A 26,569-nucleotide genomic window follows, 5' to 3' on the forward strand; every position below is an offset into this window, starting at 1 on the left:
TGCTGTGCGCCCTGTTATAAGCAGTAAAAAAATAATAACCCAGATTTATGATGTTATATGCATAAATATAGAAATATGCATTATTATTTGTCTGTGATGCCCACTGCTTCACCATTTCTCTCTGCTGGAAACATTCCCTCTCTTTGCTGAGACAGTGCCATTTCTGCCTGTGCTTTGCTGAGTGCATCCCTCCGAGCAGGGTGGCATGGTGGGGTGCTGGATCCAGGGCCTGTCCCCAGCCCGATGGTACCAGTGTGGTGGCTGCCTGGCCTGGTGGTGTCTCACTGGTGGCACCCTGGCAGAGTGTACAGGGATTGCACACACACCTCTTCAACATCTGTGTATGTATGTACATATGTATATATAGAATCATAGAACCGTTAGGGTTGGAAAGGACCTTAAGATCATCCAGTTCCAACCCCCCATGCCATGGGCAGGGACACCTCACATTAAATCATGTCAGCCAAGGCTCTGTCCAACCTGGCCTTGAACACTGCCAGGGATGGAGCATTCACAACCTCCCTGGGCAACCCATTCCAGTGCCTCACCACCCTAACAGGAAAGAATTTCCTCCTTATATCCAATCTAAACTTCCCCTGTTTAAGTTTTAACCCATTACCCCTTGTCCTATCACTACAGTCCCTAATGAAGAGTCCCTCTCCAGCATTCTTATAGGTCCCCTATATAACCAAGAAGAAAAAGGATACTGTATATCATATATATGATTATATATGTAGATACATATAGGTGGACATTATCTGCACAGGTATCTATACAGACAGCTCTCTCCACCATATATAGATAATATAGGTGTCTGTGTATAGGGGTATGCATATAAACAGGGGTGTGGTATATATGTAAAGTGAGAGATATATACAGGGTGTATATAGGGGTATATGCATATATGTATATATATATAGACACCCCTATCTACATCCCTATACATATCCTCTAATATATAATGGGTAGATATATATTTATAGGGGTGTGCCTGAACATATATATGCATTATCTAGGCATATACACACCCCCCATGAATAAATGAACGAATGAATAAATAGGTAAATAACTGTACCCCGCGGGGGACGGCACTGTGGAGAAGCCCCCTCCCACCCGCAGTAATGTCGGTACCACCGCACGCCTCCTCCCGAAGGCTCCTCGCTGCCGGCCTTCTTCCTCCTTCTCCTCCTCCTCCTTCCCCGCCTCACCCGGCGCGGCCGAGGGCGGGTGTCACGGCCGGGAGCAGCAACGCCTTGCGACCTTGTTTGTCCCTGCGCCGCCCCCATAGCCGCCCGCCGCTGCGGGGGGCGGGCGGCGGTTGCCGTAGCGACATGGCCTGGGCCGGGGGCGGGGGGGCTGCCTGAGCTCGGCCCCGGCGGGCGGGGCGCGGGTCGGCGGCGAGGGCCAGGCCGGGGCGGGGCGAGGCGAGGCCAGGCCGGACCGGCGGCGGGTGGAGCAGGATCGGGCCCGCGTGGCCCGGCGGGGATGAGCCATGGCTTCGGTGAAGGTGGCCGTGCGAGTGCGGCCCATGAACCGCAGGTGAGTGCGGCCCGGGCAGCTCCGTGTCCCGCCTGCGCGGGCGGTGACAGCCCTTGCAGCGGGGCAGGCTCACAGAGAGCTCCGCATGGACCTCAGGAGCTCGGCGCTCCGGTGGGCGGCTCTGCACGGGCTCGGGAGTAGCTCCCCCGCGTTGTGCTGGAGGTGTGGGGCTCGCCGGGGACTGCCGGTGTGCCGTGGTCTGGGTTTGTCTGAGCCCTTTATGGTGACGGAAAGGTTGTTCTGGTGAAGATGGGAAGCTGCTGAGGGGCAAGGGCCTGGCACGGGTGTGCAGCCGGCTTCTGAATGTGAAGGCAGACTGCTTCATCTAGAAACTGCAACCCCTTCTGTGCCTGCTTGGGACACAGAGGTTGTTATCGAGTTCGTCTGCAACACCAACGTGTGTGGAGGAGGCATTACGATAAAGGTTATTAGTAGGCAGCCTCGAAGTATAAAAGAAGCAGTCTGCCTCATTTACTATAGTGACAGGAGTTTGTCATCCACCTCCTGAGCTGGGTCCGGGAATTAAACACTGTTTTCTTTGGGGAAAGAAGTGCATAATATGCATGGTAGAGTTAATTTTTTATGATATCATTTAAGAACCATAGGCTAGGAAACAATCAGATTCTCCTGGCAGTGATCTGACTTCTCTTGTTCTGGAATGACATAGCCAGTTAAAAAGAAAAGTGTTCTAAAAGCACCAACAACCAGTCAGGCTTGCACTGTTCCTTTCACTTGGTCCGATGCAGGTATACTAATAATAATTAGCCAGGTTCTGAAATCAGTCAGTCGATGCCTTGCTTTCAGTGTCTGTGGGGAAACAAACCTAATGAAAATAAAGTTGATGAAGGTAGGAAGGGGAAAATCTTGCAGGTTGGTTTCAGGTGGTTCAGGCAGTTTGATGGAGGTGAGTGGTTAGAGGTCAGGGTTGGTGAATAATCCCATCGCACCCTCCTGCTTCCTCATGCTCCTGCCCCTGAGTTTGACCACATAGTTCTTACACATTTTTAAACTTATTCCATATAAACACTTGGTTTTTCCTTCTCTTACAGCAGGTCTTCCAAGTATTGGTAAGACTTGGTATTTGTAGTGTGTTGGTAGTACGGAGAAGTTTTGTTTGTGGGTTAGAACTGTGATCTGCTGAGACAGAAGAGGGAGGGAAATGGAAAGCACATGGCAGAAAAGGGCTGGTGATTGTGATAGTGGAAACACTGATAGAGTGTGAGTTAAAGTGTATGAATGTCATGGTAAAAAAATATCACAGACAATGACTCTATACCTTGAGCCTGTATTGCATGTGGGAGGATAACTTGGATAGAGCTGGATCAGAGCATACCTAGAAAACTATGGAAATTGTGATGTGATGGGAAAGAGGGAGCCAAAGACCAGGGCAGGCAGAGGCCTGGCGTGGTCACAGAGATAAAGAAGTGGTCTTTAACAGTGAGTAGCTGTGCATAAACCTACTCTGAAAAATGGTAATCATCTGACTGTGGAAATAAGCGAATTGTATAGAGTCTTTCAGTTAAAACCTTGCAGTTTATGGGATGGTGCTTGATGTTTATAAAATATCATCAGGAAGGTGGATTCAGTGTTATGGGAAGTTGCTTCTAAGTCTCAATCTTTTTCAGAGGTATGGTTGCTGTTTGGTGTGATATTGGTACTACAGTTCGGGAGCAGTGTTGGGGTCAGTGGTGCTCCTTTCCTTCAGTCAGTGGTGGACTCATGCTGTGTAGTGTAAAACATCTTAATGTCTTCATCTTAAAGATCCTAAGCTTTAGAGGATTCAAGAGCTTTTCCTATTACAGTAGTGAGGATATGGTGAACCAAAGGCCAGGAGCAATAATCATATTTTGACTGTCAGTTTCGCTTGTACATAGTGTAGTGTGAGGTGTTCCTGCCCATGGCAAGGGGGTTGGAACTAGATGATCTTATGGTCCTTTCCAACCCTAACCATTCTACGATTCTCTATCTTCTCTCAGCCATGGTTTCTTCCTCTTCATGTGTCGCTGCAGCGTTTTACAAAGGAAAGGTCTTCCTTTCCAAGGGATTTTCCAATTTAGGTGTTTGTTCTGCAGCACTTGTTTTCAAAATCCTTAGCATGATCCTGTATAGAATTAAACTTAATTTTGTGTGTCTCTCTAAATTAGCTTTGGTTTGTTCAAAGCTTCATCATATAACACAGCTTATTCCATGAGTCATTTTTAATTAGAGAAGACAGAGTTAATGAATGGTTATTGGTAAGACTCCTGCATTATAGAGCAGTTGCACTGTGTGGTGTCATAGCCCTGCTAATTGTGTAATAAGTCATGAACATGCATCTTGGAATGAGTCGTGTGATAGGGAGGGGGTTGTTGTCTAAGGATTACTTGCTGTTCCATTGCTTAGGTGACAAACTTTAGTCTTTTTTTTCCTTCTATGATTTATTTTTAGTCTTCTTGTTCTCTGACTTGACCTGGAAGGAATTTTTCATTTTGGGGCTGTTGTCAAAGCCTTGACCATTCTTCTTAAAGTAGTTAACATCCCAAATTGTGTTACACAGAGGTTGCACTAGAGGTGTTTGACTGTATCTCTGGATAATGTAATAGGAATTATGTCTGATGGCTTTACAGTTATGCTTTGAAAGCAGTCATGAGCATGAACTTAGAAAATTCAGTTACTTGGCGAGTCTCTGTCTATCCTTTGGTTTCCCTCATTCAATGCTGAATTGCAGTGACGGCCTTTCAGTCTGTGCTTATGGTTTAATGTTTCTATAAAGTGGCTAAAAACCTGCCAGCTGACAGAAGACTGGGTTTTCTTCATTGAGTATTGATCTGCAGAGAGGTGAGGTTGGGTGGTTGGTCTGTTTTGCTTGGGCAAGTTAATGGTTTTGGTCACCATTATTTCTAAGGTTCATTTTCCAAAACAGTCACTATAAGCATTCATTTGTTGTCTTATCATTTGGAGGACTTGGCTGGAGAATCCCATATCTGGTCCCACAAAATGCAGTTTCTCATCAAGATGCTGTCATTCTTCAGCATGGTCATTTCCTGGGCAAAATTATGGGATTATAGAGAAGTGTAATCAGCTTTGAGGCACTTTCCTCATCACTTACTGAATAGATGACTTCATGTTACTGGTTACTAGTCACTGTCTTCTGTATAGTGTGAGATATTTGGGATCCTGTTAAGCCTAACCCAATTCTGGCTCTCTGGTTTTTGCACTGCATCTGCACTGTTCAAATAAATATGTTGGTTTATGTTCATCTGTTCAGAGTCTTAAGAAGAATGAGGGAGTAATTTTTTCTTCTATTTTATGTCATGTTTTCTCTGCATGAAAACTAGAATTCAATTAGTGTTCAGGAAAAGCATTTTTACACTTGTTTGTCAGTTAGATAAAAGCATCTAATGTATGCTAAATAAGAAAAAATGTTTTGATATTTAATAAAGGAAACATTAACTTGATTCTTTCAGATGCTATCACTAATTCTTGTGCCCCTCCATTTCTTACACCTGATTGCTTTGTTCTACTTGGCTTTTCATTCATGAAGTAATAAAGGAAAACAAGCTTTTTTCTGATTTTTTTTTTTTTTTAACCTTTATGTTTGTTTCTTGTGTTTGCATAAGCTAATTATTGTATTTAACTGGTTGAACAAATGCTATGCTGTCCTCACCTGCAGAGGATGCAGCTGGCATCAGAATGTGGGTTTGCACTGCAGTAAATTCTCATTCCCTGTGCTTATCCAGTGCTGTCTCTGGTTGTGTTTATTTAAATGAGCTGTGTAGACTTTCTCACAGCTCTGGTCTTATTTCCAGTAAAATGAAACAGAAATTCCTATTTGGTTTAAGTTTTAAGTGATCAATTTTTAACCCTGTGTGCACACACTCCTTAGGTTCACTCAACAAACAGAAGTGACTGATGGGGCTGGCAGAAACTTGTGTCTGTGGCTGTAGTGCTTTATGTGGTTACACAGTTATTCACAGTTACCACATAAAGATTAACAGCTTTTATGTTTGATAGTGGGGAGATAGAGGAAAATATGTTTTATTGCTTAGACAAGGCTTTTGTGTGACTCTGGGATTTGTTTGGATTAAAAGCCATGCCAATGCTTTAATCCACAAATACATTCTGTGTGATTATTCATTAGATGTAACCTCTTGGTTTTACATTAATACACCTCTCAGTTATGCTTCTAAGTCTAACTCACTCCTCTGCGTGCAGAGCTGGTGTCAGAGGACCTTAGGGAAATTTAGGACCAACATTACATGATTCTCAAAAATAACTGCTTGCACAATCCAGGCCTCACTATCAATAGCAGAGTCTTCAACAGCTCAAATTAATACAGTGATGCAAAGGACAGGGATATAAAATAAGCTGTTTCATTTTACAAGGAGTATGTGACTAGATTGTTTTTGTAGCAGCAGAAAGAGATAAACAAGTAAACAGTAAAGAGCCAGCTGGAGTCTTCATTTCCATTCAGGATGTTTACAAGTGATTTAGGTAGGGGCTTACTGGGAGTATAAAAATTATAATTAACTAGCCATGCTTTTTTGAATTGACAGGAGGAGCAAAAGACGTATGTGGAGATTATATTATGGAATTTCTGATGCAGGGAAGAGGGGAATGAATTGCTGGCTCATGATGAATTGCTGTGTCTAAAATATAGATTACTGTGTATATTTTTCATTTTCATGAATTTATAGAGTGTTTTCACAGAATGTGTATAACATCAGGGTAACACAGGTAGAGTAAGAAAAGACGCAGTGATTACAAGCAAGGACACCTGTAGTTAAATCTCGTATTTGTCTCTGAAGTGCATGATGAAATTTTTGTGGCATCTGTTTCTGAGCACTGGTTGTTGCTTTTAAGCAGCATCCAGGGTGATAGCAGAAAGATAACTCAGAGCTTAAATATGGCCAAGTGTTGCAGTACTGTCACTTTCTTGACTACAGTACCAATGAGGATAAGCCATTTATTAGCAAGCTGAGTTTGCTGCTTCTTATGCTGTTTGAACTTCCTGTTTTCAGAATGGTGCTTGTTATTTGCCTTATAATCAATACAATTTCCTTATGAGAAGAAGTTGAAAGACCTGTAAGGATAGGTGAGGCTCTGATGTGCCAGGGGTGAGCGTACCTCTCTCTTGCCTTTGCCTTTATCTGTGGGTGAGTCTGACTCAAATAAGAATCTACTTTGATGCTGGGTTGGCGAGATAAGCTAACTGTTCTGAATGTGACTTTTTCACCTTGCCATATTTTGTGTCCAGAACCTTGAACCCATATAAAGACCTCCCTTTGGAGGTCATTTCCCTTTGGGGACGTGTTTAGAGCAGATACACCTCTCTCCCTGGAAGCAAGCTATACATACGTGTGTGTATAAGAACCTTCATACGTTCATCAGTGTGTTAGCATTGGATCAGACCATGAAAGTGTAGGCTCTGACCTGAATTCTTGGATTGTATAAACTTGATACTAAGAGAACTTGAAGTCTGACATTGAAAGTGTTTTTAGTTATGTCAGGGTCTCTAAGAAATGGTTTTATTTTCTATCTCTCACATCTCTTCAAAAGGAGCAAACAGTAGAAAGAGTTTTTATTCTACAATATGGTCATGCACACCTTCTCAGGACAGGCCCTTTAGTATAGGCAGGATCAGAGAAGTGAGCATCAGCATGAGGCTGCACACACTACCTCTCCTTAATAATCACTGCCTTTTACTTGACCTGAGTGAGGATGTGCTTTAACAGATGGATTATAGTTGGCAGTGGCTTGGTGATACCCAGTGGGTATGGCCAGGTTCTTGCAAGGGCTGGTTCACTCATTTGGCCTTGGCAGCACAGTGAGGCTGCCAGACGTGAGAGAGCACGCTTGCTTGTTCAGTTGTGAGAAAGAAGTGTAGAATCTGAAATGAAGTTATTGTTGTATGGCTACGTGTTTAAGGTGTAGGACTTTGAGAGAGAAGACAGGAGAGGTGGATGGGCCGCATGTGTGTGCCTGTTCTAAGGGAGCTGTTCTTGACCAGCATGAAGGAGGGATGTGCTTGTTCAACATAGAAAGAATGCGTGTTCTGTGAGCACAGAGGTACCAACAATAAATTGTGACGTAAACATTTGCAAGTATGGAAAAATACCCTCAAAAATCTTGGTGGTGGTAGATATGGCTGATGCTGTAGTTCTGAAGTAAGGATGCAATTGAGCTAGCAGTGTTTGCTAGGAAACACAGGTACTATGTATTGTGAGGCTCCTCTAAATGCTATCGACATGGATCATATATGTAAGAAAGGGATGTAGTAAGCTATGTTACCAGGCTGCAAGTAGACCATTTAAAAATTAAGAAAAGGCTGGAGAACCTGCTGCTGAAGCAAATGAAGTAGAAGTGACAGCTTGCTCGCAGCAGAGCGTTGACTCAAACTTGTAATGAATAGGAAAGGAGAAAGGAAAATAAAACAGAGAAGAGCCTTGCGGCCTTACAGAAAAGCCTTGGTTGTCAGTGGCAAGAATAAGCAAGAGGAGATGTAAGTCTTTTAATCAGTATAGTGGCATGGGAGATGATTGGGTTTTAAGGTTTTTTTTTGGCATAAAGGTAATGAGTGGTAGATAAATAGTCCTGGCCTGGTTATGTAGAAGATGGTTATGTGGAAGAAGCAGCAGCCATGAGGGGCGGGTGAAAAAATGCCAAAGTTATTTTACTCAGTAGTTTAAGAAGAACACGGCAGATGTAAAGCAGAACAGTTGTTCTCGTGAAGAGTTTAAGTTGCAGATGGCCTAGCTATGTGTTTCTTAAGGGGTGGTAAAATGCAGTATTGGACAGCTGTGTTAAGGAGTGGCGTCTAATATGAGTATGGCCTTTGCTAAAATGAGAAGTTAAAGCCAAATAGAGAAGCCAGCACCAAGGCTGATGGTTGGCTGGCAATTTGGATGCCACAGGTCAGGATGTTCTAGAAAAACTTGTTGGACTCTCCTTAGCCTTTTCCACAATAGCAAATGTCAGTAGTGCTGAAGCAAACTGAAACTTAGGGGTACAAGCAGTAGAGGATGTCAGGTGGCTTGTTTCTCTTGTGTTTCACACCTGTGCTAAAGTATGTGGTCTTTGGATATCAGTGGCTTGTTTTTCTCCTCTTGTTATGCCCTTTTCCTCTGTGGTTAATCTTTGCAGTTTTTCTGCTTAAAACTGATGAATTTGAACTTAAAAGTGTGCTACAATCACAGTGCCGTTCTTGTTCACAAATAGATTGTTGAGCTGAGCACTGAAGCTGTGGCTTGTGTTTCCTCCATCGAGCCCCTTAGTCAATATCTTGTAAAGTTCTGTTTCTGGAACCTCATTATCTGAATTATGTTGGAAAAGATCAAGAAAAATTATGGGAATCATTGATTAAAAAAATACCTGTGCACTCTGTGTTACAGCTACTGGAATAGATTAGGAGATGCCAATGTTGAAATATTTGTAGGGCTTAAATGCGGAAAAGAGGAGTTAAATATTGAGTTATTGCTCCTTCATAGTATCTTGGAAGTAATGGGTTGAAGCTTATAATGAATCAGCTTAAACAGTATCTAAGGTATTACTAGAAATGAGATAGTGCAGGTTGTGGAAAAGTCTTCCCCAGGGAAATGAAAACCCAGGCAGTTGGGAAGAGCTAATGTGCTTGAAGAAGCAGCTCATTACAGGAAACAATCTGGCTTGAGTGGGAAGGTGAGACCTGGTCTGGGTGAATTTTAAGTAGCTCCTGCACTTGTGGTTCTAGCTCTGACTTCCTCTGTTGTGGTTTTTGCACAGCTTTATACACAGGAAAGAGAATAAACAGGGTATGCAGCAGGATCTTGCCGTTTTCATGTACCAAGCAAGGTGTAACAGGGAGGGAGAGTCCCAACAGCTTTATCCTTGTCTTGATGAGCAGCAAATCTTGGAGCAGACTTGACTGCTGCAGAAGGAGCTCTAAGGAGTTTCGGCAAAATACTGGGTTAACTGAAGAGTTAATGGGTGGGTCTGGCAGAGATCAGGAAGCCCACATATAGCTTCAGTTTACATGTGCTTATTTTTCTGTCCTTTTTAGTGCTTTCATGCAAATGCTTCAAAAGTTTTTCATGCCTGTGGGATCTGTCACAATCACTACCTTGTTTTGTCTGTCCCTCTCCCTAGCAGTGAAGAACAAAGACCTTCCAGTGCCAGTGGGGCCAGAGCACAGTGGCAGTGTGGGTATGTGTGGGGCAAAGTAATTAAACTGGCCTCGTTTACAGTTTCTAATCCCCCAAACTTTACAGTCTTAAGCATTTAGACTTAAAAACCTAGTTCTTAATAGCGTTTTCTAGTTCTTTTATTTCAGTATTATCAAATACATTGCCAGGTTATCTTGGCATGTTATATCATGAAAACAATGAACAATATAATACTTTTAAACTCAGCTTTTTGTTGAGAGCTCCCAGAAACCAGCAGAGAAAAAAGTAATGAGTTTCTTTGTATAGTAGCTTTCCTGCTGAAATGATGTGAGACGAAGGTGAGTCTGTTGGTTTCTCAGGCTTTGTTTATTTGAAATTAAGACCAGTTTTGAAATAAATGGGATTAGCACTCAGCTGTGTTAACCTAACTGAGCTCTTGGACTTGAAGACTCTTGAAAGTCTGAGTATCTGAAAGCAGGTATTGTTGGTAAGAACAGCTGACTGAATTGAAGAGCAAAGTCCTCTGTTTTGCAGTAGCTGTGAACACAAAGCCAGGGTTATTTATTTGGAGAGGGTTTTTCAGAGTTCTGTAACAGAAAAAGGGCGTACATGGCGCTCAGTATCTTAATTGCTGATGAGCAGAAGCTCCTATTGTTGAAGACTCGGACACTTCAAATAGTGCCTTTATGAAGACTCTTCTTCAAAGAGTTTATATTGTGAATAAAAAGCAATAGATAAAGAAACTTGGAGTATACCCATAATTTTTTTTTGTATACTTATACAGTTGAAAGATATTTGTACTTAGGTAACTGAGGTAGTTTGTTGTTCAGTCCAGATGGCTTCTGTGTGTTTCAGTAGAGGAAAAGGATGACAGAACAGCAGCCTTACGAGGGGCTAATAGATCTGTGAGGTCAGGCACAATTTTTTTTTCCCTGCATTTCTAATTTTGGGTACCTCGTGCCCCAGAAGACAAGGGAACTGCAGGTAAACCGTGTGATTTCTTTGAATTGTACTTTGCTGTACACAGGATGTTAAGTCCATGCTATCTTTATGACTTGCGATAGCGTGAGTAAAAGAGCAGGTCAGAAGAAATAAGATACTAAAATACCTGTGAAGTAAAATCCAGGAGTCTTAGAGAAGTTTTATAGCGTCATGATAGTTACAACAAAGTTCCAGGCTGTAATTCAGATCAACTTGGTCATATCTGAAGCTGTATTTTCTGTTGCTTCTGCCAAAGGTGGGCATATGCTGCATTGTTTTAAAAGTCAGTATCAGGAATGTGTAAGAGGGGGATCACATAAGTATCTTAAAACTTAGCTATGCAGGAGAAGCTCCTATTGGTAAGACCATTACGGAATCTGGTTCGATGCTCCATCTGTGCCGGTGAAGCAGAAAAATCTCTGTTGACATGGTCTGCTCATTGAAGAGTAAATATTTTTCAGGTTATTATGCATGGATGATACCGTAGCTTTTTAAAGTTAGCTGTTGCTGAGGAGTTAAAAATTGTCTTAGGTGTCTGCCCACCAAGCCTCATCTGAGTCGTTGGGAGGTGAAGTCTACCTATAATATTGTTAAAGATGCAAATTTAAAAAGCAGGTCAAGTACATGATTTAATGTAGTGACCAGTCTGTATGTGTCACTATGGGTGTACATAGTTCCCCCCCTCCAAAAGCTAGATATCATTTGACATAAGGTAGTACAAGGACACCCGTGTTTATTTTCCAGCAGAGCCTTACTGCTGTAGATTAAACTCCTGCCTTTCAGTATTGTAGGTAAAGGCATTTAATCTAGGTTGTCCTTCATACAAGAACTGAGATGTGTGTGCTAGTATATAAATTTAGGGAATATTTCTGGTGAGATGTACAAGATTTTCCCTTGTTACTGCATTCTCTGTCACTGGATTTATTATTCTGGTTTCAGCTGCACTATGAAGAAAGCTCTGGTAGCAGAATCTCCCATTTAACTGTTTGCTGCTATGACAGAATGCAATGTGGGTATCATTATAAGTCTGCATTAGCAAATCAGTAAGATTACATTTATCACAGAAAACCTTATTCCCACACAAAAACGTGCTTTACAGCACAACTCTCTCTTAAAGTACCAATTATGTGCACAGTTTCTTTCTCTCAGACACAATCGCAGTCGTATCCATAGAAAGCTGTTTCTTTTCTCTTCAGTCCCTAGGAATTTTTTCTGCTGTTTTCTTGTCTGTCTTCTTGAGGTGAAACTTGAGAGATGGCATAGCCTGTCTGTCAGCTGGTCCAGTCTCATCTGGCAGCTTTGAATCTGTTGGCCGATGTCAGACAGGGTTGACAGCTTGTAGGGGCCTCGATGATAATGAAGATGTTGTTTGGAGAAATGAGTGGCTGTAAGAGAGCCTGCCGAGCTCCCCCGAGAGAGGGGGAGGCTGCAGCCCTTATCCGCTATCAGAGGATCCGTGTAGGAGCCTTCCCTCAAACCGAGAGTGAAGGACATCTGATTGCAGTTGTGCTGCTTGATTTACAGTGTGTAGTTGTAACTTTCAGACTAATTAGTGTATACATGGCTTCAGTCATTTATTTATGGGCTTGTAGCTGTATCAGTCAACAGCAACAGGCACTCTGAGCTCAGGACACGCAGCGCAATCGCCCTGCTGTGCAGACAACTGTGATTTTTATACAGTGTGATCATGTAGTACAAGTGACTCAAACCACAGTGGATTCTCAGAATCTTGTGCTAAAATTGGGTTCTTTGACTTGTTCTTGTTTTAGGTCTCAGCCAACGTTATATTTTGTTTTAGGTCTCAGCCAATGTTATATTGCAACTACTTGTTATTGGTGTTTATGGAAAAAATGACTTTAACCCGAAGGGTAATGAATATGTTTTACATACAAATCACCAGATTTATGTTTTCAACTGCAGCTAGATATGGAATCACATTTAAAAATAATGTACTTTATACAAAATGAATTCATAAGCACTGAAGAAGTTAGAAAACAAACCCCAAAGCACAAAACTGGAGAAGAGCCTTTGGATAGGAAAGAGAATTTGTGTGATATTTCACATTGCACCAACTTCACTTTTCCTGTTGGTACAGAAAGTAACAAAGAATTTCTTGTGTAGGAGAGTTTTTGTTTGACTTCTTAAAGCATATGTTTGAACTGAGCGTTCTCCTTTCAAGAGTTGCTCGGACAAAGGAGGTGTCCCTGGTCAATGGGACATCAGGGCAAAGGTACAGTTAGTATGTTACCAAGCTACAAGAAAACACCAGGTTCCTTCTGTGACACACTTTGTGCTTATTTTTCAGTTAAATCTACCTTGAATTCTCCTGGTCATGAAGCAACCCTCGTGCTTTCATTTTGTGACCACAGAAATACACCTGGGTAGTGAACAAGCAGAGTGATAAAACAGGAAATCTGTAACACTGTGCTTAAAATGTGAACAAAAGAAGTAACAGGCACTTTGCTGAAAAGAAAAGCCGTGGAACATGGTTGGGTTGCTTTTACAAGTGCTCAAGCTATGTTTTTGAGTAGCTGAAAAGCAAAATCACACATCTGCTCTTCAGTATAATCCTTTTCCCATAGAAGGTCCATTAGATGTCTACAGTGAAGTGAATTTCCAAGAGTATGCTTTACAGATCCATTTTCTGCTTTGACGCAGAGGTGCTCTGCAGGCAGTTCAGGTAGTGCCTGTGTCCTTGTCTGTGCATCCTGGGAGGTTTGCTGAAGTGGTCTTTTGAAACACTGTGAAAACTGATTGCACTTTCTATCCTGTCCTTCTTGGTTTCTCCCTCCTATCCCCCAGAGAAAATATGTTTCATTCTTTGTGTTCTATTCTTAGTCATGTCTGACAGGTATTATGATAATCACAACTGATTCTCATAGTACCAAATTAATGGAAAACGTAATATCATGATTTTCTAATGGGATAAGCTATAATGAATGCTCTAGTGTCTGGACAATTCAAAATGGATTAATAAAAAACCAGTTGTTAAATAACTGAACCTTCCATTGGAGGACCTTAAAGGAAGGAATTAAAGGTGAACATGGCAAAAGACCAAGCACATCTTAATAGGGATTTTCCTAACGCTTCCCATGTTAATTTATATTTGAGCTTTTCTCTGCACTTCTCCCTTTGTCTCTGTGGGGGGATCTTCAGAAAGTCTTGTGGAGGACTGGGTAAGTGACGTAAGGAACAAGTTGCCTTGAAATCTGGAGATGCTACCACAATTTGGCTGCCATTGGTATGATTTTGACTGGATGCCCATGGAGGTGCAAAAACTGCCCTGGTCTTTGCCCTGAAAATAGGGAATATAAGGGAAGGAGAGAAAGAAACTTGACATAGAGATATCTGTGTTGGAGCTTCTTCTGTGAAGCTTCTGTGTGTTGATATAACTGCAGAATCCTCTTCAGTTTGGGGGACCCACATGCTCATTGTGAAGATACGTAATTGTAACTTTACTTAAGTAAGCCATTTTCAAGTTGTCCCATTACAAGACAGATATACTAGTTCTTTTAAGCATATCTTGGTACTAATGTTGATGTTATTTATATTAAAATAAAGTGTCAGTATTACTCAAAGTAGGTTTTCAAATTTTTTCCCCTTTTTTTTATTTTCTTCTTTCCCCTCTCCTTGAAATTAATTGCTGTGTGACTGTCTGAATTTAGCAATAGTAGAGAGTTAACAGCAGCAAGCTCATATGTTTCCTGGTGTCTGTGCCAAGAAACTTGCCTGTTTGATCACTTTGTGGCTTGGTTAGAGGCCACGGGATCACGGGTTATGAGTTTTCTTCCCTTGTGATCCTGGAACTCCACGTGGTATATGAAACAGCAGTGAGAACAGCCTGCAGGCTGTCCCTAAACACTGCTGTGCGAGCAGATTGGGGCTGAGAGGGAAGCAATGTCTCTTAAATAACGAAAGCATTAATTGTGAACTTGTTGTGGCAGCTGGCCCCTTTACGTTGTTTTGTGATGAGGGAGGGGGCTGGAACTTGCAGGGGCAAGTGGGGCTTGTCCCTGGGCTGATGTAGGGCTTAGTGGTTCCTATGGATGCTGGAGGAGCAGTTTGTTGCAGTAGGGTTCTCCTAGCTCTGAAAGGCCTCAGGAGGGAACCCAGTGCTGCAGTAGAGCTCTTTACAGCCTGAAACTTTGCTTAAGGTGGAACTTGAAAGGGATTCAGCCCTTGCTGAGCTGCATTGAGTTGAGTGCCTGGAAATAACTGGCATCATGCAGGCAACTACTTTTTTGTGGGATCCTCTTAAACCCTTTATGTGTACATTATACTTATCTGTCTCATTAAAATGAAGCTTTAGCACTTGAGTCCTGTTAATTCTTTTTACTTTTCTCAGGTTGGTTTATTCACTCTGATCATTGTATTCCCGTTTCAGATTGTCCTCTCCCTATTCCTTTCCCTACAAAATAACCAAAATTCTATTTACAGTTTTTTTTTTATTGGCTAGTGCCTCACAAGGCCTTTCTCTCTCCCCCCCCCCCCCCCCCGTTTTATTTTTTACTTTAAAATCCTTATTTAATAATGTTTAGTAATATTATCAGTGTTATCTCCCAAATTAATGACTGTAGGCTTCTCAGTTCATGTATGGGTGTTAGACTTAAAACGTTTTGTATCAATTTTCGATTATTTAGTACCTTTAGGTTTTATAACGTGTAGAGCTGGCTACGTCTGGGAAAGAAAACACTGACATACGTTATTATTTCCTCTCATACCCCTCAAGCATGAAGACATCAAGACAGAAAAAGTAGTCCTGGCTCAAACTTCATCCTGCTGAGAGTCCTCACAAACTTTTAGAGGAAGGTTACAAATTAACATTTGAAACACATTTCATAGTAAGATAGACTGTTTAATTGGGCCACATTACCTATGACACCTTTGCTGAGCAAATAGTTACAGGCAGGTAGACACTATTAAGGAAGCAGGATGAATAGCAGCCATCTACAGGCTGTGTTACTGCAATGCCAGAATCTATTTCCTACTTAAAAATATCACTGAAAACTTCTTCTCCATTACCGTATCTGTTACCCGTAGCTGTATGTTAGGATTTCAGTCTCTTAAGTGTAAAACCTAGTAAAAGCTAATATGGGTGACATGGAAATGTCTAAAAGGCATCTCTTAAGGCATGACTCTGATGTTTTTCTATGGTAAATCTAAATCCAGACATAGAATTAATGCTCAAGTCATTACAATTAACTATTTTATTAGCTTAAAAAAGAATGTATTGATATTTGACAGGAAGAAATTTCTCACTGTGAGGGTGCTGAGGCACTGGCACAGGTTGCCCAGAGGAGCTTTGTCTGCCCCATCCCTGGCAGTGTTCAAGGCCAGGTTGGATGGGGCTTGGAGCAACCTGGTCTAGTGGAAGGTGCCCCTGCCTTTGGCAGGGGAGTTTGAGCTAGGTGATCATTAAGATCTCTTCCAGCCCAAACCATCCTATAATTCTATGATATTTAAATAAGCACTTTTATTTGCCTAATCTTTATTCATTAATGTAGATTTTAAAATGGATTTTGCTTTTCTTTATCATTTCTACTGGAAAACAGTGTGAGTAGAGGATAGCTGCACAGCCACAGTGTAGAGCTGGGTGAGCCAGTGCACCACAAGGAAGAAAATGTCACAATAAAATCCTGAATGTGGGTCTCCGATTACTAGGAAGTTTCTCCTTTTGAGTTTTGGTTGGTGCAAGCAGATATCCAGTAATCACTGAGATGCTGTGCAATACGGTTGAGCAGCACTTTATCGCTTTAAAGCCCTCTCCTTTCCTTCACACCAGTCAGGCACACCAGTTTGTTGGGTGTCTTAGCAGATGGTTTTTGAACAGGCATGTGTGTTAGCATTTGGGGAGCAAGGTTTTGTGTGATGTGTGTAGTAGTCCTCCTTTTCTGGCTCTTCTTTTCATGTGCATTTTTTTCATAACACAGGAGATGTTATGCTGAAGGTATTACTTTTATGACTAACTATAATGAAATCCCACCTCTAGCGAGCAAGTTGATATGTGCTCGTTTTAGACACTAAGCTTTTTGTATGAGAGTTTTGAAAACGGACACAACTGATGGGAAATAGATTTGGGTGAATGAAAACACTGCTGCACAACTGGACTTCTTCCTGGAATCGCTGTGTTCTGGGAAGCAACAAACCTGTGTAGCACTCCCTTGGTAGCAGAGCCCTCTCCTGCACTGCTATGATGCAGCAGTGCTCAAAAAATACGATCAGTGCCTCATTTCTAAGAGAGTTTTAGAATACTCTGTTATGGTTTAAATGTTTAGTCCCTGTTACCTACGCTATATGGGTAAATGGGAACTCCTGCTGCAAGGCTGGTGGTAAGAGGCTGGGGTGTATCTTGTAACATTCTCTTTCGCAGTTCCTTAGAGCCACATAATTGAGTTCACTGGGCTTTGGATCAGAGTACATCAAATTAAGAACAAACCACGTAACTGACTTGCAGAGTCAAACTTCTGAAGCAGGTTTCCCCAAGCTGCTGCTCTGTTTCTAGTTGAAGGGATTTGGAGACAAGCCCAAGTACTTCAAGTACATCCCATAGCAATACATAAACATTGGTCAGACAATCAGAAAAATGAAATAGAAATGAATTCACTTGGTAGTTGACTGTGGCAAGCAACCTGTCAAGTGGAAAGATGACCGTGGATGATTGTGATGTTTGTTTTAACATTCAAGTCTCTCTAATTTTTTTTGTTTTGTTTAGGGAAAAGGACCTTAATGCAAAGTTTATTATTTCAATGGAAAAAAACAAAACGACAATCACAAACTTAAAGGTGAGTAAACACAATTTATAGAAGGAAGTCTGAACTGAATAGCTGCCAAAATACGACTGGACTAAAGAGTGGTCCTCACTGTACTATGGAGAGCGGCCCTTAGCTCTTAAAATACAACGTTGAAGTAATTCTTTGGGGAAGCAGGTTGAAGTGTTAACTTGCTGTACAGCAGTTTTCTGAAAACCACTCTGTAGGCTGTATCTCAGAGGTTTTTCTAAGGGTTAGCACTCTGGTCATTACTTAGCTGGAAGATGAAAGCCAGCAATAGAAGACAGGTACACGCCTGGTAGCTATTAAACCTTTGCTTTATGTGTAGAATTCTTGAATTCCCATGATAATGAACTAAACCCAAAGTACCCATCACTTGCTATCATATTTTGATGGTATATTTTAACATTTTGGTCAGCAAGGGAAATCATGCACAGCAAATAGATTTTTGCAGGATAGTTTCCAATGACAAATATGTGAAAATGGGTTTCAGTGTGTAGTTTGTTTAGATTGATTCAGATTGCAGTGCATATTGCTGAAATATAGTGCTAGCTGTCATGTCTTGAGCATGAAAATAGCCTTAAGCAGCACGTAAGTAACACCATTTTAATTATGGCTCCACAATGAAATCCTGTTTACAGTGCAAAGGTCTTTCTGGCTCCTATTAATTATATGCATAGAGTAATCCTTTATTATAATCTGAATTGCATATACAAGACTGATTTAACTGAACAAAAGTATGGTGACAAAAATGTACTGTGGTGGTAGGAGCAGTAAGCTTAAATCCAAGTAATCCCTGCTGTGCTGTCTTGTGATGTGACTATCTTTTATGATGAAGTGTATCTGTTGTTAATTTTTTCACTGTTGGAATAAGAGGCTAACCTGTCATTATACAGATTTCTAAGTGTGTGTAGCCTTCTGTTAAATTTACTTGCTGATTATCTGTTGTAAAATGTTTCTAATTACTTCATTAGGATGTACTGTACCAGCTCTTTTTCTTTATTTTTTGAATAGGTACCAGAGGGTGGTACTGGAGATACAGGACGAGAAAGAACTAAGACATTTACCTATGATTTTTCCTATTTCTCAGCAGACAGTAAAAGTCCCAGCTTTGTTTGTCAAGAAATGGTAGGATTTCTGAATGTTTATAATTGATTTTTTTTTTTTTCACCTCCTTTTCTTTTTTCTTTGGCTTGAAAGCATTCTTTGAAACGTCCTTCCCTTGAAAGTGCTTCTTGTATAATTCAGAAATTCCCTAGGTACCTGAGAATTTGAATTCTGCTTTGTTTTCTTTTCTTTCGAGCTTATCTAACATGAAGTGCTGTGTTTTCTAGTACAGCAGGTTAAATGCCTTCTTTCTAGTTCTCTTGTCTGATTTGGCTTGTAAGGTCAACTTAGAAGAATTCTCTGAGCACTAAATTTGCTTTTGAAAAGCTTTTTTAAAAAAATCACTTTTGGGAAATGAGGATAGATCTTTAACTCACTTAGAAACATTTTTATTATCTAGTAGGAGTGGGTTTTTTTTTTGTCCCAAAGTCTTGGTGTAAATTGAAGATTGTTCAGTCTTCTCCTTTGAGTATTCAGTTTAGGAAAGGGCAAACCTTCCTGTACACTCAGAACAGAAAATCAGACTCTGAGCTATAGGCATTATTCAGGTCATTATTCGTGACCTTGCATTTCATGTGAACATTGAATCTTTTTTTGCTACTTCATATTTCCAAATAAATTTATTGAGTAAAATTCAAGTGTTTCGTGATTGTTACCTTGTTTTTTGTTTTTGTGGAACTTGGGATGCTTCAAGCGAGAATATTTTTTTTTCCCCCTTAAAATAATGCAAGGGTTTGAATGTGCTGTAAGGCAGTTGGATATATACTGGATGTGCTCTGTTAGCTCCCAAATCAGGGAGACTGGTATCACTAATCCTAAAAAACCTCAGATTTAAAACTAACAATAATAAGCAATAAATTAAAGCCATTTTAAAATATTTATGAGAAGGACAAGCTTTGCCATTATATACAATGGCTATAATTGTTTGATAGGGAATTTATACTTGAAATTTCTATTTAACCATCAGTGTAAGCGTTAGGTTCTCTTTTTTCCTGAAAGTGTCTTTTTTATTTCACTGAGTTATTAGTTAGAATTGAATCCAAACATTTGATCATGTATATTCTTAAACTTTCTGGATTATTAATTCTTGATGATCTTACAAGTAACACTGGTTTTGCTGTATTGTCTGAAGCATCAAGAATTACGCGTTTATTGGGGCACTGATGTAGAAATACCATAATTCAAGGAGTATTTGAGTGCAATGATTGGAACCCTTGTTTCTAGTGGATGGTTTTAAGCAGGCAGTTCAGGCCATGTGGCTTCACTAGAACTTTAGCAAATGCTTGAAGCTGACCAGGCAGAGATTAAGTTATTTATTTTAATTAAAGCAGTTTGATCATGTATTTTTCAGCTCTGTTAAAGCTTGGGACTTTGGTTGTGGTTCTGCAGATGCAACAAAAGATTGCCTGAAGTTTTCTCATACAAGTTGATTAGGATCTCAGTTTAATATTACTTAGTTTCATGAAAATGCATACAATTCTGCGATAACTGATTACTGTATTTGGAGTTCTTCCTGATAGAGACGAGTACAACTCCATAAAGCAGTACTAATGATGTATCAATGCATGTTTGGGGAAGCCTGCAAAATGTACTATAAAGTAGTTACAGAAATTCTTCTTAGGTACCAATTGTGGCTTAGGTTTATGAATATGTAATTCTTGGATCTTTTAGATAGCAGTTTCTTTTTACGTGATTTCAGATGCTTCTAGAAAGCTATGTTAGACAAGACCTCACTGGAAGAATAGAAGAAACTTGAATTAGTATAAATGGATATTCAAGGTGTATTGGATATGTCTGATTTCCATACAAAAGTGATAATTTTTTTCCTTAAGTTTTTCCATATTGGTGCCCTTTTGCCTGTTTCAGGGTGGGTCAGATTGAGGAAACATCACTTGCCCATGTCAGGAGCTTATAGAGAAAAAGTAAAACTAAAATGTCCATATAGAGATGGCTGCAGCAGCCTTGAGTAATGTTTACTTGTTTTAAGCTGTGAGCTTTATGGTTTATAGTAATAAGATGGTAACAATAAATCCTAAATATGGTTTAGATGTCCACGTTCAATATTCTGTTACTACAGTGTGTCTCACAACCCCAGACTGCCTCCTTCATCCTTCCTGGTAAGAATGTGGGCTTGCTCAGCCACAAAAACATTGGTGCTCCTGGGTCAAGTGTTGCTTTAATTACAATGGGTGAAACACATTGAAAACAAAAGGAGTTTTCAAACCATGGGAGTGCAATTTCTAAACAAGTTCTGCACAAGCTATTGTTTTGCTGGTGGTATTCATTTCATATTTAATTGGAAGACTGTAGTTAAGCTCTTATCAAGTTGCTGCAGAATTTCCAGTTTACTGCACCAGTGGCATAGAAAAAGGAGGTCTTTCATTCATACTCATCTTGCCATGGAATAAAATTGATCTTGATTGTTGTTAATGTGGTTGCCTAGTGTGCTTTGTTCATGATTGTTATAGTTTTCCATTTGAAAGGCAAAAAAATAATAGATGGAAGTCTGTCTAATACTACGTGCCCCATTAATATGCCTTTTAGATGCAAGATGTGGTTTAGTGTTCAAAAATTAGAGTGGGAGTGGCAATTCACAATCAAGCTACTTACTTTATATTCTAGGAAGAGAAACTAATAGAATTTTGATATTTGCTGCCCTTTTGTGACAGACCAGTGTCCCAGCCATTTGGTTCTGTCAAAGTCCCATCCTAACAATGTCTTTTCTTCCAACCATGTGTGATAAGCCTCTGTGTTCAGAAAACACTGACTACTACCTTGAATCACTTTGCAAGGTATAGACTAATCTTTTAAAGGGAAAATGCAGTCATAGCAGTAGTGTATAAAGATTTGGTGAGATAAAAACATGGACATTGAGAAAGGGAAAAGGGCAGGGGGGAAATACAGGAGTAGTTACTTAGGGGGGAGAATTAACTAAGATGCCACTTTTCAAATGACAAGTGAAAGGGAAATTGTGCTTTAGCTGATCTTTATACTCTTCCTTTTTCAGAAGTATGACTGATTACAGCATTGTAACTCCTTTGCTCAAGGGAAGGTCAAGTTAAGTATTCCAAAGACATGCTTGCAACTGAGCATTAATGATTAGAGCGATTGCCCAGCACTCCTTCAAGGGAGGAGTGGTACGATTATACTGTATGTGCCATTCACTATTAATAATGACTTGTAGACCCTGGTAAATTTAAACCACATATACTGCAGAATAGTAGCCAAATTAATGTGAAACATCTATGAGGTTTTTGAAAGTCATTTCTGGATTTGGAGACCCAGGTTAATATTTTCATTGAGAGAAAGGTGTTACTCCTTGCCCAGTGGGCCAGTGGGGGTATGACTGGAAATGAGGGGTAATGATAATGAAAGGTCAGGAATCTGGGAGGGATACAAGAGCCAATATTACAGGGGAAGGTTGTGAAAGCATCTGGTGAGAGCTGAAGTTATTAGGTGAGAACAGACTTCCATATAATGGGATGTGGAGGAGGGGTGGTTACCCATTTGTAACTGTTGAGTGCAAAAGGGAAGGGGCTAGCTGATGAAGGAGAGTCACTTACCATATGGAAAACATGTTTGCCAGCCTAAGAAGTATTGGTATGTAAAAGCCAGTTAGGGAGGAAATATGGAGAAAATGAGTAATTTTCTTGCACTGGATTAAAGCAAAAAAACCAAAACCAACCAACCTAAACCCTTCAAAAACACAAACCAAGGAACTGACAGGATCACTGAAACATTTCCTTTGAGAAGGGGCTGGGTATTTGCAGAGCATAGAGAGCTGGCAAAGATACAAAAAGTGAGGCAATATTATCAGTAAGGAAAAGCGAATGAAGTATTTGAGCTTGGTGAAAGAAACTGGAGCTATAAAAAAAAGGTAACTTTTTTCATTCTGTGTCAAGGAGCTCTCCATCAGAAGGAGAAGTAGAAAATATATTGTTGCAGTGCTGTAAACTAAGTATGGTAGTAAAATTTAACATTTTATTCAAAGTACTAATTTCCTGTCCTCTAGTAAATGTCGTTGGTTGATGTCAATAGCTTATATTGCAGTAGTTTATTGTTTTAGTATTTACCATGCTGGACTGATGACAACTTTTTTCCCCAAGCTTCTGTTGTCTTAAAAAAATTTCTTTGTTTTCAGGTTTTCAAAAATCTGGGTACAGATGTGCTTAAATCTGCTTTTGAAGGTTATAATGCTTGTGTTTTTGCATATGGCCAGACTGGATCTGGGAAGTCCTACACCATGATGGGAAATGCGGTATGTTGTATTGTCATGGAATCAATAGGATATCAGGTTGGAAGGACCTCAAGGATCATCTGGTCCAACCTTTCTTGGCAAAAGCATGGTTTAGACAAGATGGCCCGGCATTTTGCCCAGCCGAAACTTAGAATCGCAGAACAGTTTGGGTTGGAAGGGACGTACGAAGGCCATCTAGTCCAGTGGGCAGGGACATCTTCAATTAGATCAGGTTGCCCAGAGCCACTTCCAGCCTGGCCTTGAATGTCTTCAGGGATGGTGCATCCACCATCTCTCTGGGCAATCAGTTGGAAAAGGAGCTATTTACCACCACCCTCTGGGTGCAGCTTGTTGCCAGTTCTCCACCCACCACACGGACCACTTTTCTAAGACCATAACATATCAGTTCCTCTAGGAGGAGGTTGTGGGAAGCAGAATCAAAAGCTTTAGAGAAATACAGTGTCTGCTGCTCACCCCGCATCAACTGAGTAGGTGGGTTTTTTTCTTCTGCACCAATGAACTGAAATTGTGCTATTAGAAGAGCATGTTCTTATGGAATAATTACTGATCCCGTCCATATACTACTGACCCATCATGTATCATATCTTCTAGTAGTAATCAGAGGTTTTAGGAGATGTTTCTTTTATAGGTGGATACTTGGGTGGAAAAGTGTGTTTAAGTCATGCTCTGCTATGTTAGATGCGAGCCCCAGAATTTCAAATGTAATTACTGATTTTCTATGCTCAGCTTGTAAGCAAAGAAGATACTGATTTTGAGAACACAAATGATCAACCCTTTCTGAAGAGATCTGTTTTATATATCTCTTTTGAAGGGTCAGAAGATTAAAATAGGTCCTTAACCCCTTTTAGCAAAAGTGAGGAGTACAAAGAGGGAGAGAGCAGCTAAATGTAAGTTTCAGCAAACCATGGTGAGATGATGCAGTAAGTTCAGTTTTTAGGATTAAGTCTTGTTGAGTGCTTCAGTATAGACCCTGGTAGAGAAGATGTGATAGGAGGAGTATTTGACATTTTGTGAGTAAAGGATGGGGAGTAGTTTCTTGCAGTTATCTCCATGCCTGTCCAAGGACAGAAGAACCCACTAAACTCTTGGGAGTAGAGCAGTTCAAAAAAGGCTGGCTCATGAAGCCTGTTTGCCAGGCAGCCTCTATAGGTTTCACTCTCTGATCATGGGGAAAAAATACATCATGTCTTCTTCCAGCAGAATTGAAAAGGGGAATATTGCCACTTGTCTGTCCTTCGATAGATCACGTTTGAAATGTTGTAAGATTGGCCACTTTGCACCTCTGTCTTCAAACCTTTCCCTTTCCATTGTCACAGAATAAGTAGCTTTATACTTGACAAAATAGACTTTTGTAACCAGAAAAGATCTACGACCTAGCTGCGGATTTCTGTTTCAGGAATTTATAAAAGTGACATTTTTATGAGGCTGCCTCACTATATGTATGGACTGTAATCATCAAGGCATTTTGCAAATGAATAGGTGCTGAAGTTTGTTTGACACTATTCAATAATAAAGGTCTAATCTTCTTGCCATGAGACATAAATACTTTAATCTGGCTTTGTACAGAGCGTGTATAAAATATACTCAGCCACCAAGTTAAATGCTTGAAAATTGATGGCCCTGTCAGAGAGACTACAGTGCTGTAAGAAAACTTGAATTTGAAATGCATTTTCTTTTTTTCCCTACTTCTCCTTAAAAAAAGTATGAATTCTGTTTTTCACTTTGATTTCAATATCTGCTGTTCTTGGCTCTGAAGGCTTCTTCATTCTTCTGCAGTACTGTGGGCAGCAGTAATTCCAAGAAATATGTGGACCGGTTAGAGTTAAGTCTAGAGCAGAGATACTGAAGTGATCAGAGATCTGTAAAATACGGTCTGTAATGAAAATCAGACTTGTGTATGCAGAGAAAGGAAGACTGTGGAGGAAAACACGTCTTCCAAGATGTGAAAGGCTGCTGTAGAAAGGAAAGGGAATGATTTGTTACCTATGCCCAAGGTAGATGGATAAGAAACAGTACATATAAATTGCAATAAAATGTCATATAAATATGAAATACATATCAATTTCTGATTAGCACAGAAGTAACATAGGCTTTTCATGAGAAAATTCAGCTCTGGAGTGCATTACTTATTTTAGTTCTATAGATTTCCATGACTGGAACCCTAACCCAGAAGAAAACCATCAGTGATGGTAGTTGATCCTGCCCTGGAGCTGTAGGGGGTGAAAAGGGTGAAAATGTTTAAATATAGTTTCTAATAGAGAATGTACGTTCTGTAAGATGTACATTTTACTGATAAAATATGCTTGGAACAATGTGTTCTTCCTTTTCTCATCACTGTATTGCTATGGTTGAAGTTACTCAATTAAAGCTAGTATTTCCTGTTTTAAGACTCTCTTTGCAGTTGCTAGATTATGTCAGACACTAATGACTTGCCTAAAACTTTGTGATGGATCTTTCATGGTTTTTCCTTAAGCTTTAATTAAAACTATTCAGGTGTTTCCAAGCATGAGATGAAAGAAAAGTCTTTTTCCTTTTCCCGTGTTTAAAAAAAAACTTAATGAAATAAAATGTGTGTGGGAATTTCCAACATTGAACCCTGAATCTTTACCTAGAGGTAGAGATTGATACATATTGCGAAGAGCAGCTCCTCTGTTACTAAAGGCAACCGTCTCAGAAAAAGCAACATTAACTGCAAGTTTCTCCCTTAATCTAGGAGTTATTCTTTTTAAACCAAGGTATGCTCAGGTGAAGGGCTAGGTGTGATAGGAGGAGAGAATAGATTATTATTTCAAACCAACCCTGGTTGGGGAGGGCTCTGATTAAGAGGAGGAAGAAGCTGGAAAAGGGCAAAATGGAAGGATAGAGTATGATGAAAAAAAGAAGAGACTGCACCATGAATCAGAAATTATATCTGGACAAAGGAAAGAGGAAGAGGAGCTCAGAAATGACACCTGGAAGAAGATTGCTGGGACAGAGAATGCAGGGGAAACTGAAGAACGGGAACAGAGGGGACCAGCATGGGCGCAGAATGGAATGAGCTTGGGCAGAAAGGGTCAGATTTTATGTGGGGTTCAGAGGAGAGGAGAAATGTTTGCCAGAAGAGTGTGCTTCAGGGCAGTCCACTGTCTTCATGGTTTTTATGCTGCCTGGTATATGTAAACTCCCACCAGGCAAACTCCTGGGTGCCTCGAGTCTTGAGCTGTGCTTATATTGGATGTTTGGTCTGGTTTGTCCTCATTTGCCTCCTGCTTAATTACAAGGGCCTTAACTCTAAGCAAGAACACTTCTTGCCTCAGCGGTGCATAGAATTAGTCCGTCGCATCAAATCTTATGTGGTTTTGGTCTAGAGGCAAATCACAGCTGACAGACTGTTTTGTCAGCTACTTCTGAGTTTGCAGCTCTGAGCCCAAAGCTCATCTGTATATTTGTATGTCCTTTCTCTTCATTCCTGGGAGCCATGTTCACTCATTTCAGCTCTTAAGGAGCTTTGTTTGCTCTGCTCAGCAGATAGTTGGTCGTATACCTACTTAGACATGGTGGGAATGGGGCAGCTGGGAGCAAACAGCCTCTTGTCAGCCAAGGCCACAGCTGCATGGCACTCTCCTGCTCCTCTCTGCTTCTACGGAAAACCCTGGCTTTGATTTACTGCCTTGCTGCTTGGCTGGAAAGGAAGAGGAGAGCTGCATGCTAAGTCTCTGGGTATCTCAGTGTTGTCAGCTGTTGCCTCACAGCCTGACGTGTTTGACATCAGTGGTGGAGCAGCAGCCTCAATGGGATGAGGCTCAATTCTCAAG

General features: G+C 40.6%; 1 protein-coding gene across 10 annotated transcripts in view; it reads left to right on the forward strand.

Annotated features, from left to right (window-relative positions):
• Positions 1-1,383: 1,383 nt before the first annotated feature.
• KIF16B (kinesin family member 16B) overlaps positions 1,384-26,569 on the forward strand; it is a 139,885-nt gene continuing 114,699 nt past the window's right edge. For 3 of the 10 annotated variants that reach the window (XR_009744715.1, XM_061461521.1, XM_061461522.1), the window contains exons 1-4: positions 1,392-1,539; positions 17,353-17,422; positions 18,425-18,538; positions 22,659-22,775. Coding sequence is in view for 9 of the 10 variants with exons in the window: in XM_061461521.1 (XP_061317505.1) it covers positions 1,493-1,539; positions 17,353-17,422; positions 18,425-18,538; positions 22,659-22,775 (348 nt within the window). In the remaining variant the exon portion in view is untranslated. Of the gene's footprint in view, positions 1,540-17,352; positions 17,423-18,424; positions 18,539-22,658; positions 22,776-26,569 lie in introns of all 10 variants that reach the window. The other 7 variants (XM_061461514.1, XM_061461516.1, XM_061461515.1 and 4 more) reach the window with 5 other exon arrangements.

The sequence above is a fragment of the Pezoporus flaviventris genome, unplaced genomic scaffold (assembly GCF_033815535.1).
Source record: "Pezoporus flaviventris isolate CSIRO_AGI_PZ_B2104156 unplaced genomic scaffold, CSIRO_AGI_Pfla_v1 ptg000031l, whole genome shotgun sequence".
Classification (NCBI taxonomy): Eukaryota; Metazoa; Chordata; class Aves; order Psittaciformes; family Psittacidae; genus Pezoporus; species Pezoporus flaviventris.